The following is a 13,557-nucleotide window of genomic DNA, read 5'->3' on the forward strand; positions in this document are numbered from 1 at the left end:
GAAAAAAAATATATATATGTATATATATAAAATTTATTAATGTTTATAAGAATCAAAAATATATAAAATTTCTTTTGGCAATTAAGCAAACATATTTACCTTGATTGGTATTTCTACTCAATCTAAGCTAAAATCAATTTCTAATTCTCAGAGAATGAGTTAAGTATCTTTGCCACCAATTAAAAGCTTCATCTATGGTTTCTAAATTCAGTTGTAAGGATGAGGAATATAAGCTGAAAAATACAGAGCTAACTGTGAGCAGAATTCTTTCTAATAGGCTTGGCTTATGAAATATCAGTATTTTTAGCACTTAAGTAAGTGGCTCCTGATGACTGCTGTATCCCAAGGAGTGGCTACTCTTTTGGGTGATACAAGACATGGAATTCAGGGATTCTAAGAAGTGTAAGCTTTCTGAACTTAAGTCACACAATCTTAAATTCTTCCTTTAAAAAAAATGTCTATGGTAGGAAGCACAGGAGAATGTGGAGCATAGAACTTGACCAAGAAAGCAATGCACGACATCCAGGAAAGTTAATCTGTCCTCTGAAACTCCACTGTTCCATGATGATGTAACCAGAGAAGAGCTGCACATGCTTTAGGCTTTTGCCTCTGCTGCCTTTAGCTTTCCTGTGAAATACAGTAAGAATCTGCGGGACTGAATAACATGCAGTATTATTATCAATGAACTTTATCACAGATTACCACAGATAGGGTTTCTATACTTTACACCATATAGCTTTCCTGATTTTATAACACTCAGGAGACTAGGATGTTCTTTATTGGTTTAATGCCCATTCTGCTGTAAGGAATCACCAATCAATACACCAGGGATCATGCAATAACACAAATCAGGAATCCGTGAATGAGGAGTATTTACCAAGACAATTCACCACATCCACAAGATGTCAAAAGTTAATATATTTGATTCTGAGTAAGACCATGTTGTTTGTGGCTGTCGGTTTTATGGAGATAACAAATACAAACTTGGGATGTAATTGGTCTTCAATTAAGTCCATTGGAAGTATGGGCGTGGTTACTTTGAGAAGAGTCCCCTAGAACCACTATCTTGGGCTCTGGTTTCTGGGTCCTCTCAGCTATCTGGAGATATTATATTTAATATATTTTTTATTTAAAGGGCAAAAAACATCAAATCTGTGCAGTTGGGAGAAAAGCAAGGAGAGTCCTGAAGACTTGGGAGAACTTTAGAATGCCTGTCTGTAGCAGGAACAGCAGGACCATCTCTATGTAAGCATTGAGGGCAATGCAGCTAAGAAAACATCTCCTGCAAGAGGGCCTAATTGAGGACTGCCTGAGAGAACAAGGATTGTTGATGCAAACAGTGCTGTTTAATCAGGAACTGCTGTTTAGAAGTGATGCTTTCTTGGGACCAGTGGGGGCGTGAATAAAGGGTATGATCTCTAGCTGCATATGTAGCAGAAGATGGCCTAGTTGGCCATCATTGGAAAGAGAGGCTCCTGGGTCTTGCAAACTTTATATGCCCCAATACAGGGGAACGCCAGGGCCAAGAAGCAGGAGTGGGTGGGTAGGGGAGCAGGGCAGAGTGAGGGTATAGGGAAATTTCCGGATAGCATTTGAAATGTATATAAAGAAAATATCTAATAATAAATAAATAAATAAATAAATAAATAAATAAATAAATAAATGGAGCTTGCAGCAGGGCTCAGATGAGCTTTCACTTCTCACATGCTCTTGGCGTTTGTGTCATTGACTCTGTGCCAACTCACCTCCAAGCCCCAAGAGCAGGTAGGATCGGGCATAGAGATGTTCAGGGCACAGGCAACACCTGTCTTAAACTTTCCATAAAACTGTGACTGGCTCCTTACTTCCATGCTTAAGAAACATCAGCCATTTTAACATTATTGTTTACGCCTTGTCACTGGTGTTAGGAAAATCAAAAGACTTAACATTTCCTTGTCTTCCCCTAATTCGGAATGAGAAGGTTGTTAGTCTAGTTTATTTTCTGAAATATTATCTTTTTGTGAGACCCATTATAATAAAATGGCACATTTCCCTTTAAAAGGAAGAGGAGAAAGAGTAGGAGCAAGAGAAAAAAGAGAAGAGGAAAAAGAATGAAGAGGAAGAAGGATGAGGAGGAAGAGAAGAAGGGGAAGGGGTGATGGATGGTGGGAAGAGTAAAGAGATGGAGGAGAAAGCAGGAGTAGGAGGAGGGGAGGAAGAGGAGGAAAGGAGGAAGAAGAGGAGCAGGAGGAAGAGCAGGAGCAGGAGGAGAAGGAAGAATAAGAGGAGAAAGAGGAGATACTGCTTTTTAAACCACCTATTGTATTTTCCCTGCCGCCTGCATTTTCTTGTCAACTAGTAATAGCTTTATGGTATTGCATTAATGCTGTGAAGAAAAGCCACAGTGACAATCATTTGAAATTAAGCTTATTCTTAAATTATGATGAAAAAGCATTGTAATATTCTCATAAGGAAGGGAAAGCTATTCCCTTACAGTTTACCTGTCTTAGTTTATTAGACGATATTTGTTTCTACTAACCCTAAAAAAAAGGTCTTTCATCTTTTTCAGTTTTTAAATCTGCATTCTCTTAGTTTTACATATTTACTATAAAAGCAACTTGACTGAAAAAAACAAAACAAAATAAAACAAAGGGGGGGGGAAATGAGCAACGGGAAGAAAATAAAGAGGTTTGGAAATGTAAGGTTATTCCTCAATACTTTATATAAAATTCCATTTTATACAAAACTCACTGAGATATATGATGGCCCAAAGGAAGGACATGTTCTATGAACATGAAGCACACCTGAGTACCTTTCACAGCCATTTTTCTGATTCATAACGTTTCTTCAACTACTCCAGAATCACCTGTTTAGGATAGCTTCGGCTAAAGTGTTGTATCTCAGCACACCAAGTAAAGTCCACTCTCATCTGATCAAGAATAAGTCCTAGGCATTTCCCAGGCAAGCCTGTACTTTAGTAACTAATGGAGGGTTCCATAATTGTTTCCTATTTCAATTCCCAGTCACTTGATTCATGGCATTTCTTGTCTTTTGATTTTTAATTCCGTTTATATTATCATGAGCAATGGATGCCAGATGTACACATTATAAATATTTATAAAAACTGAAGATACTACAGTTCAAACTGTTCATACTATTCAAACTGAACTCCATGATTACATAAGACTATTTATGAATCTAAAAGCAAACGCTGTCTTAAATTGCAAATATTCTCCACCAGTTACTGGAGAAACACTTCCTCCACTTGTGGTGTGTTTGTTATAAAATTACCTATCTATTCATGTATCTATGTATATCTATTTATGTATCTATCTATGTACCTATCTATGTATCTGTCTGTATATCTGTCTATCTATCTATCTATCTATCTATCTATCTATCTATCTATCTATCTATCTATGTCAGGGTTTTCTGTGTAACTCTGGCTGGTTTGGAACTCACTCTATAGAGCAGTCTGGCCAAGAATTCAGAGATCAGTCTGCTTCTGCCTCCCAGGTACTGGAATTTAAATCGTACACAACCACCACCCAGCATATAATCACTATTCATAAGTATAATATATTACATATTATATAACATGTTATATAATATATTAATATAGCACATATTAGTTAATGTATTGTCTGTAATTATATATAGTGTATACATATAAGGAGAGAGATTAATATGCAAATGAATCATGAATTGTGTATTGTGTCAAATTTATTTGGAAATTCAGGTCAACTAGACACCAAATTAAAATCCTGATGGAAAGCTGAGTAGAGTGCAGGTGAACCTCATCATGCTGGATAATGATATTCCAGCACCGGGATTCCAAAAGTTGGGCCACGGCAGAATCACATTAAAAGCAAAATTCAAATGCAACTACTATATTCCAAACCTAACTTCTTAAGGCTGCAAGTTTAGCTAGGCTACCTTTGCACTTCTAGCAATTGTTGGCTACAAATAAAATAAGTTTATCTTATTTCATTATATTATTATATTTGTAGGTACCTGTTTGCATTCTAATGATAGAGGGGTTAGGGGAGGTATGGATTCGGGTAGGTGGACAGAATCTAGTAGGAGTTGTGGAAGGAGAAATCATAATCAGAATATATTGTATAGAGATCCATTTTCAATACAACAGAGATTATGGGGGAACGTAAGAGGCTAGAGGAATAGCTCAGCAGATAAAGGCACTGGCTGCTCTTGCAGAATGCCTGGGTTTTACTTCCACATGAAAGCTTAGAACCATGTTTTACTCCAGCTCCACAGGATCCAATGCCTTCCGGCATCCGTAGGCACTGCATATGCACAATACACAGACATACATAGTCAGAGCACCCAGAAAAGAATGAGACAAAAATCAATGAAAAACATTAAAGCATAAAACTTAATTATTATGAAATATTTGGTATTTTCTTCATAAAATCTAGTTTATTATGTCTTCTTGACTCTTCTCCTCTTATATGTCATGGAATGGAAATATTGCTTCAATTACCAGTAGAATTTCAGCTGTTATATTGATCATGTACCTATATCATGACTGAAAACATGGATAGTTGTAGAAAATCAATGGGTGGTAATGAGATACACAAACATGAGAGGCTTTGTAGACATCATGGCTCTAAATGTTTTCAGTTTCAGTAGCCATCATTGGAGACATAGATTTATATTAAAAGCATTTCATGCTATTTTTCTATAAGAAAATTTTAATTACTTTTAATATATTTCAAAATAAATTAATAGCTGGGATTATTAAACCTAATGATAAAATCCATGAAATTTTAAAAAAGAAAAAAATATTTCAATATATGATATTTGGAGATGATTTAGTTTTTATAAATATTCAAAATTCTCTTTCAAAATTCAGTATAACAATGAAATTAAAGCCTCTATTCTCTGTATGTATATAATGTATCTGTATGATATTTTTCATGTATGCAGATGAATACCTAAAGACTTGAAAACACTGATTATTCTATATACATCTTCTATAAAATAGCAAAGGAAAATATCATTATTAAGTAGTGAGGCAACACATTTAATTAAATACAATGTTCTTACAGGTATTTCTACAAATCAAAGTTGGAGAGTTTAAGAAATTAAATTTTAATAAATCAAATATGAATATTTTAATTTTATTTGTTTTATGGTGTGTGTGTGTGTGTGAATTGCATGTGCCAAAGTACTTGAGGAAAGGCCAGAAAGCAGCATGAAAAAGAGGCAGGTCTCCACCTACATTATTTGAGTTTCAAAGGTTGAACTCGGGTAGCCAGGCTTGGCAACCAGGGTGGTTACTACCTGGCAAACATCTCAGAGCCCCACACATGTAATTTTTAACTCATTATAGGATATAGAGGAATAGAGAGGGGGGAGGAAGAGGGAGAAGGAGAGGGAGAGGGGAGAGTCTGTGGTGTGATTGTATGTGTGTGTTTATAGTTAAGTTCTCATCTCTGTGATCATAACATAAACTTTTGATTTTGCACATGATGACAAAGCTCGAAGTCAAAATAGTTACTGCTGTTAAAGACAAAAATTATCAATAGGAGCAACTAGAAAGCAAATATATGTCCCTAATATAATTTTTTAAACCACTTAAAACTCTATGGAATGATCACAATGAATTTAAAAAATCATTTAAATATTAAAAAAAGATTGGGAAATTATTTGAATTCATTTGGGTTTTTAACAGTATCATTAATGAATACAATATAAGACTCTTGCAACATAAATTATTTTTTAAGTGAGATTAAATAAAAGCCATGCAAATCAGCTATAGGTCTTCTTTATGTGAAACCCAAATTCTGTATAGCAACGAAGAAAAACACCCACCAAAATATTACATGTTAGCACAAGTTCTGTCTTAAAAATTCTAATCCAGTCTCCTCAGATGTAAATGGATTTAATACAGGGAGCATGATTTGTGTTGAAATGTAGTTTTAACAATAGGTAGAAGAAGTAATTCTATCCTTAAAGCACTAAAAATAGGACGTTTTAATTTTCAAAGATTAAATGTTTCAAGAGTGCAGCTTTGATCATTACTAACATTGTCTATAGTCTCCCTTATTTCAAGGAGACTTATTTTACGGAAAGCTTTTCATGCTATGAAATTCTGTCATGGTCTTAATTTGATCAGCACCCGAGGTAAAAGTGACAGGTCTAAAGAGAAGGCAGCACAGACGTCTTCCAAGTGACCTACAATCCCGCATCAGATGTGTCACAAATATGATTTTCCTGGATCAACTCTTGAACTGTGATTCACAAAGGCAACTCCCAGGTGGTTTCTACTGACACTCTATTGTCAAAATATTTTTTTTCTGTATTTCAAACCTCATACACAATGTGAAAGTAAGAAATCCAGGAGACTTTTGGTTACTCTGAATTCACAAATTCACAGATACCATAATTCTGCAAATAAAACCCAATTCCCCTGTCTGGGGAGGCAGGAGAACAATTGTTTGTCTTATGCATACTTGTTTTTCATTCTTTACAATCTCTTAAGTTTAACCATATCCATTTCTTTTTCCAAAAGGAAATTACTTGCAGCATTCTGAGTATTTAATCACTAGACAATAATCATTATAAACTGCAATGTAAGGCCAACTTTATCTAGTTTTGTTTCCGATCGTCTTGCAATACATAGGCTTAAAGTGTTTAATTAAATATATCTTCCAGGAAAGAAGTGTTGTAACTAAGGAAGATACAGCAAACTGAGATTAAGCAAAGATTATGGACAGCAGGATGACTGATGAGAGATAACGGAATCTCTGCTTCTAGAAAGCCTTTGATTTGAAAGTAGACCGGGCGTGGTGGCGCACGCCTTTAATCCCAGCACTCGGGAGGCAGAGGCAGGCAGATTTCTGAGTTCGAGGCCAGCCTGGTCTACAAAGTGAGTGCCAGGACAGCCAGGGCTACACAGAGAAACCCTGTCTCGAAAAACCAAAAAAAAAAAAAAAAAAAAAAAAAAAAAAAAGAAAGTAGGAGATATACTAAGCAAACAGCCTACACAAAGATATCTCCTTGAAATTCAGTGGGTCAAGGATGTTAGTTTTCAGACTGGTTATGTGAATCTCTTGACTCTGAAGCTGTTCCCTGGCGTTATAGCGAGCCTAAACAGAGTTAGCTCCTTCAGTGTCATTGGCCTTAATTCCTCCTCTATAAATCAGCCTATCAACATGATTATAATTTCCATAAAAGCTCTCAGGTTATCATGAAGCTATGGAGGGAGTGGCCAGTTTCTTGTAGCATGTGAGAGTGGGAAAGCTCTGTAACCACTATGCTCTACAGGGCAGAAGAAATCAGGGAATAAGCATCAGGTGGTCAACAGACAGGACTATTTGCCAAAGATCCATTTATTTAAGTGGATTGACACTATCACCACGTCACTGATAAAAATCTAAGAAAATCTTAATTCTGCAGTTACCAGTCTTGATAGTTCTTCATTGCTGCAAACCATGACTCACTTGTTTCTAGAATATGCTCTATCTGCCTAGACCCTGGCAATGCACACTCTACACATACTAGCTGCTTTCAGGCACAGGTCCTGGTTTCTTCCTGATTATCAGCGCATAAAGTCAAAACTAAGAGAAAACATGAGCTTCACTTGCCTGGAAGTTTTCCTCTATTTTGATACAGAAACTAAGCATGTTTGCTGAGTAGACTGACTTTTACCTCAGTCACTTTTAACTATGGATTTACAGGTATAGGGGAAGCTTTGGAGCTTGTAAAATATATGTACATAAATATATACATATGTAAATATATATTCATATGTGTGTGTGTCAATGTGTCTTAAGATCTCTCTAATGGAAAGACTTATAAAACTATGGAATCACTTTTTGAAGGTTCTAGCTATGATTCAAACCCAGGATTCAAATATTATAGTTCATGGACTAAAGGTCTAGGAAAGGGAATTGCTTGTATCTAGTTTATAAAAACTAAATAGATATACTGTCGAGGCAATATGTCAAGCAAAAATTTCATTGAAAAGTGAATTATAATTTATAATCTTGCAAGTAATTCCAAAATTCAACTTCATAACTAGCTTTATGAATTTTATGTGTAGATTAAGCTTTGTTATGTCCCCGTATAGGTCCTTGAAAAACTTATTTCAAATCTAATAATTTAGATGACATGTTTTTGTTTGTTTAAAGATTTATTTTGTTTTTAATGGTGTGTGTAAGTCTGTGTGTGTGTATGTGTGTGTGTGTGTGTGAATGTGTGCTACACGTGTCACTATAGGTAGAGGCAAGAGGCATTAGATCCCTTAGCTGGAGTCTCAGGCAATTGTGTGCTTCCTGACTTAGGTACTGGGATCTAACTTGGATTCACGAGGAGAATAACATGCATTCTTAACCACTTGAGCCTTTTATCAAGCCCCAATCTTCTCTGTATTAAACACCTTTTTTTAATGATGATAGACGTTAATGTAAAAGTTTTAGCATGAGTAAATCTTTGGCAGAATGAAAGGCAAGAAACCAAAATGAAATACATAAAGTAATTAACTACATATGGATGCTCTCCCAGAAAATTTTAAACAAACTTTAGAGAGCTCTGATGATACACACATACCACACAAAAAAAGTAATTTCAAGTTTAAAATGGATTATTTGCTTTTTAAATTTTACACTTCTGAACATTTGGAGTTTGTGACTGTAGTGCAATTGAAAGTAAGGAACAGCTCGTATACTCTCTCTCATCTCTTTAGTAACCACATATAGCTCTAGAGGGAATGTCATTACTAATCCCCTAGGCACGGACTTCCCAAATTTGGAGCTGTCATTCTTTGTTAGGAGGGCTACCATGTTCATTGCAAGATGTACTGCAGGACTCCTGGCTTCTTCCACATATGCCAGTACTACTGCCTCTTACTTCTAAAATGGCAGCATCTACAAATATTGTCAAATGATCCTATGAGTGAAAGCCAAATTTACCTCCCTTCCTCATCTCTTCATCCATTGCTTTCAATTAATAAAGAATGATTTGCAATGATTCCTTATGCTAACGTAGTTTAATCTTACTGTTTTCCTCTAAAGGTTAAACTCTTATTTTAGTTAATCTAAGCATTACAATGAGATGCACCCCTTTTAGAAGAGTTACTTAGTTAATAAGATATTCTAGGTTGTTTCAAGTTCACTTATTAAATGTTGTATTTTATACAAAGGTTCTCAATAATTTTTGAAAATTGTTTCCTTAATAAGCAGTTACAAGCACAAAATGATCCTATCTATATTGTATTGAAGAAGAGGAAAGATTAAGGAAAAAAATTGATGCAGGCATAGTGCCAAATACCAGACATATCTCTGGAAGATGAAGCAAGGAGATTGTGAGCTCAAGAGCAAACTGGGCTAGACAGTGACTTGCAAACTGATGCACGATTCATAGTGGGACCTTCTCTCAAAACAACAGTAGAACAGGATATGGCTAAAATGGCCAAAAATAGAAAAGCAAATTTAGGTCTATCTTTTAGCTAAGTAGTATTATGTGAGTTTTTCAGTTCAATCCTGAGTTTGGCTATATTTTTCTGACAGTCCAAGCTGTGTCTTTTCCCAATTATTTAATACTTTTACACCTATGGGGAAGCCAAATCCTGGCTTATTTCATTCTCTCTGTTCCAAAGCAACATGGAAGCCCTGATGATGGGTTCTGGCGTGGTGTCAACGTCAAGGTGCGCCAGAAAGAAAAGCAGAGGCAAGGATGACAGATGGATGAAGTACCCTTGACAGAAAACATCCCTTTGTGAAGGAATGGTTGATAGTTCTGTGTGAGTAAGTCAGGACATTTAGGCATCCAAATCTAAAGATGGATACCAATAGAAAATTATAGTAATTAAAATCACTTTGAAAAGAATACAACCACAGAAAGAAAAAGAGCACATAAAATTGTTCCTGTGAGAAATATTTAATAGTTTGCATTCCATTCATGCTATGCTCACAAATAAAGCACGTTTAAATAATTCACAGTTTTGAGACACATGAGAATTTTTTAAATATTTTTTTCCAAAATAAATAAATAAATTTTTGTAACAAAGGCTCATTATAAATATTTGAGGCACCAAAATGCCATATAGTTTAGTAAGCTGTGCCTGAACTGGTAAAGTCTAAAATTTATATCAATAGTTCAAAACTTCAAAAGTTAAAGCAGTACCGGTTTTAGCATCTAAATAAAACACAGTTTTAAAATAATCTGGATAAGTAAAAGATATTCAAAATAAATAAAGTGAGCATATGTTTCCACATTTGAAAATGAATTCTGTTGTACTTGAGCTTATCATCATAGTTGACTTTAAGGCTTTGACTTGGAAAAATGTTACCAAAAATATACTTTGAATCTAATGTCAAATTTTGAAGTTGTGTCAAAATATCTATCTTGATCCTATCAAATTTAGATTATGTATAAAATGCCTATTACAATTAAAATATTTAAACATCTCAGTGCAGCAAGTATGGTTTCAGGAGTAAAGAACTCTGAAATTTTCAGAGGCTGCACAGGACATCAACATTAAATTGTGCTTGTACTTGGATTTGTGCATCATCATTACAGAGCTTTCCTCAGAAAATACACTGACCATTCCTTACTGTCTCATAAAGAGGCAAAGGACATTGCTACATTCATTTCAGGGATCTATTGAACTCACCCCGTGGGATGGGTAGGAGATCCAGCCCAGCTCTCCTTGAATTGTTTTCGAATCTAGTAGATTAACTGCAAGAAAACAAAAGGACACAAAGAATATAAGTACAATGAGTTATTTCTATCTCCTTCTTTTAACAGTGTCTGCTTTGAATATTTCTGTCTAATAAACAGTGCTCTTGGGCGCTATGGGGGACTTTTGGGATAGCATTGGAAATGTAATTGAGGAAAATATGTAATAAAAAATATTAAAAATTAAAAAAAATAACTAAAAAAAAGAATTAAAAAAAACCAAACAAACAAACAAAAAAAAAAACAACAACAAAAAAAACAGTGCTCTTCTTTTCCATTATAAATACATGATAAGTACAACAAGAAAGCCACAAATAGCTGGAGAGAAAGTTAGTGGATCAAAAGTTGTATGGTTTTTTCAAATTTGTACCTGTAGGACTCATAACTATCACATACTTATACATTCTGACAGAGTGATCGTCTTACATGGGAAATAATAAAAATGCAAAATAGGCAAAACATTAATTCTAACATAAAATAACTATAAAGACAACTAAATTGAATTATTATACGATTCCCCTAGGAGGTGTCTCAAATATGTATTATATAATTAATATCCCTTGTTCTACATCTCATCTTCTTACTGGCACATGAGACTATTAACCATATTATACAATTATGTTCTTAATGTTTAAATTATTAGCACATGAAGTAAACAAAGAAGTTATCTGTACATCTGAGGAGAAACCAAAGCCAAAGAAGGCAGGGATGTAGACTACCCCTTGTAAAATCTTGATTATTTACTTACAAAGCACCAGTGCCTTCTCATAACATTTGCTAGGAACTTCTCTGACTTCTAAGCTATATTTATAAAGTAAAAGGCAAATGCATGTAGCTGCATTAAGTATAAATGAAAATCAGTTTTGTCAACACCAATTTCTTTCACTCTGTTATAGATTAAAAATTAAAGTGTTAAAGAGTGCTTTGAATATAATCACCCAGAAAAGCTCACTTTGTTGATATGATGTATTACTGTTGTCAGTCTGTCCTGTTAAATAATGGAGAGCATGGTTTTACCTCATTCTTCTACATTAGAAAACAGCCTTATGGTTGACTAATGGAAGGTGTAAAGGAAGATTATATAAACTAAGCATCTATTATTAATGTGAACCAGAGTACGCAATCAATAAAATGCGAATTTCATTTTAAAAATCTAAAATAATCCCATGTCAAAAGAGAATGATAATACTCAGACTGTATGTACACCACACATACTTGTGGTTGCAAATCTGAGAAAACTACTGCACTCTTATAAAAATCCAAATTCACTTTTTTACAAAGAATCTAAAACAGTATAATATGATTAGAAATAAAACATATGTGATAGAGTCTTCATTATCGAAAACTACTTAAAATTTCCTGCTTGGGTTGCTAGACAATAGATATATTAAATGGCCCTAAAACAGTGGACCATTTCAACTAAAATTATAAAACTTGAAATTGAATTATTTCCTTTGCTTTGAGGAAATATATAAATTCAATCTATTTGTTTTAAAAATTGTAATAGTTACAAATAAAAATAAGGGTGTCTGAAAAAAGTCATAATTTACTACTGTCTACCTAAAATGTCTTTAATATTATAGAAATTGATGTGTAAATGTGCAAATAAAACTTAAATCGAATTTTCCCCTCTGAGGTATCAAGGCTTTCCCCCCACCCCCGAAACATAGACCACCAAAAACAAACAAACAAACAAACAAACAAACAAACAAACAAAAAACTCCAATAACAGGCATGAGAAGCCCTCTTTTGAACTGTTTGTCAGAGTTTTCCAAGAAACTCCTAAAATATTATAGGGTATTGGTATTGCTGTTTGTTGCCCCTGAGAGGTGGATAATAATCCCTGGTTTTGAAGATTCCATAAGTAGTGGCTTAAATAGGTTTGGCCCCTGAAGACTCATGTGTTTGAATGCTTGGCTCACAAGGAGTGGCACTATTAGAAGGTGTAGTCTTGTTGGAATAGTGTGTCCCTGTTGGGGCAGGCTTTGAGGTTTTCTCCTGGGTGTGAAAGGAGACCCTCTTCCTGGCTACCTTTATATCAAAATGTAGAACCTTTGGCTTCTCAAACTCCATGTCTGTCTGTGCTGCCATGCTTCCCATAATTATGATAATGGACTGAACCTCTGAAACTGTAAGCCATCCCAAAGTAAATATTTGTCTTTATAAGAGTCGCCTTGGTCACAGTGTCTCTTCACAGCAATGAAACTCTAAAATACCATGCTTAAGAAACAGTCCATATGCCCCTGAGTTACACTTGACAGGGAAGCCTCCTCTTCAGGATTGTCTTCTATGGTAGCAAATGGAGACATGCAAGATTGTGAAGCAGGGAAACAACCAAAAATTCTACTCAGGTGTGATCCTATGAAAAACATTGATGAAGCATGGCACACTACCCCGAAGGTTGTGGTAGTGGCATGTATACCTTGGTGGTAACTACCAGCTCTCCTGTTGAATTTCCTTCAACAAATGAAAAAAAAAAAATGAATCTGAGAGAGGGAACTTAGTCAACTATCCAGGGCTAGTGATCTCATGGATTTTTAAGAAGAATCTACTGCTATTTATTAAACCAGCACAATTTATTACAACATTCTAAATATCTTTCCTCATGCCCACAGATAAGTGTAGTCTTCACACCTCATCAAGGAAATCACTCTGCAAAACATGAATACTATTATAAACACCACAGCCACTCAAAATGGAGAGTTATGAAGTCCAGCCCCAGCTTCTACATCTGCAACAAAACTCTTGCACCTAAGGCTCAAGGATAGTTGCTGGTATTAATGAAGAGGGAAAAATACCAGATTAATCATATTTGAAATTGGATTCTGCTCAATGAAGAAATAATCCACAATACATAATAATGCCACATAATAC

At 35.0% G+C, this 13,557-nt stretch overlaps 1 protein-coding gene across 2 annotated transcripts in view; it reads right to left on the reverse strand.

Annotated features, from left to right (window-relative positions):
* Positions 1–13,557, reverse strand: part of Epha3 (EPH receptor A3) — a 306,595-nt gene that overhangs the window by 275,922 nt on the left and 17,116 nt on the right. For both annotated transcript variants that reach the window (XM_021185614.3, XM_021185613.3), the window contains exon 2: positions 10,619–10,683. In XM_021185614.3, coding sequence (XP_021041273.1) covers positions 10,619–10,683 — 65 coding nt within the window. The remainder of the gene's footprint in view (positions 1–10,618; positions 10,684–13,557) is intronic.

The sequence above is a fragment of the Mus caroli genome, unplaced genomic scaffold (assembly GCF_978045245.1).
Source record: "Mus caroli unplaced genomic scaffold, Mus_caroli_1 scaffold_17, whole genome shotgun sequence".
Taxonomy (NCBI): domain Eukaryota; kingdom Metazoa; phylum Chordata; class Mammalia; order Rodentia; family Muridae; genus Mus; species Mus caroli.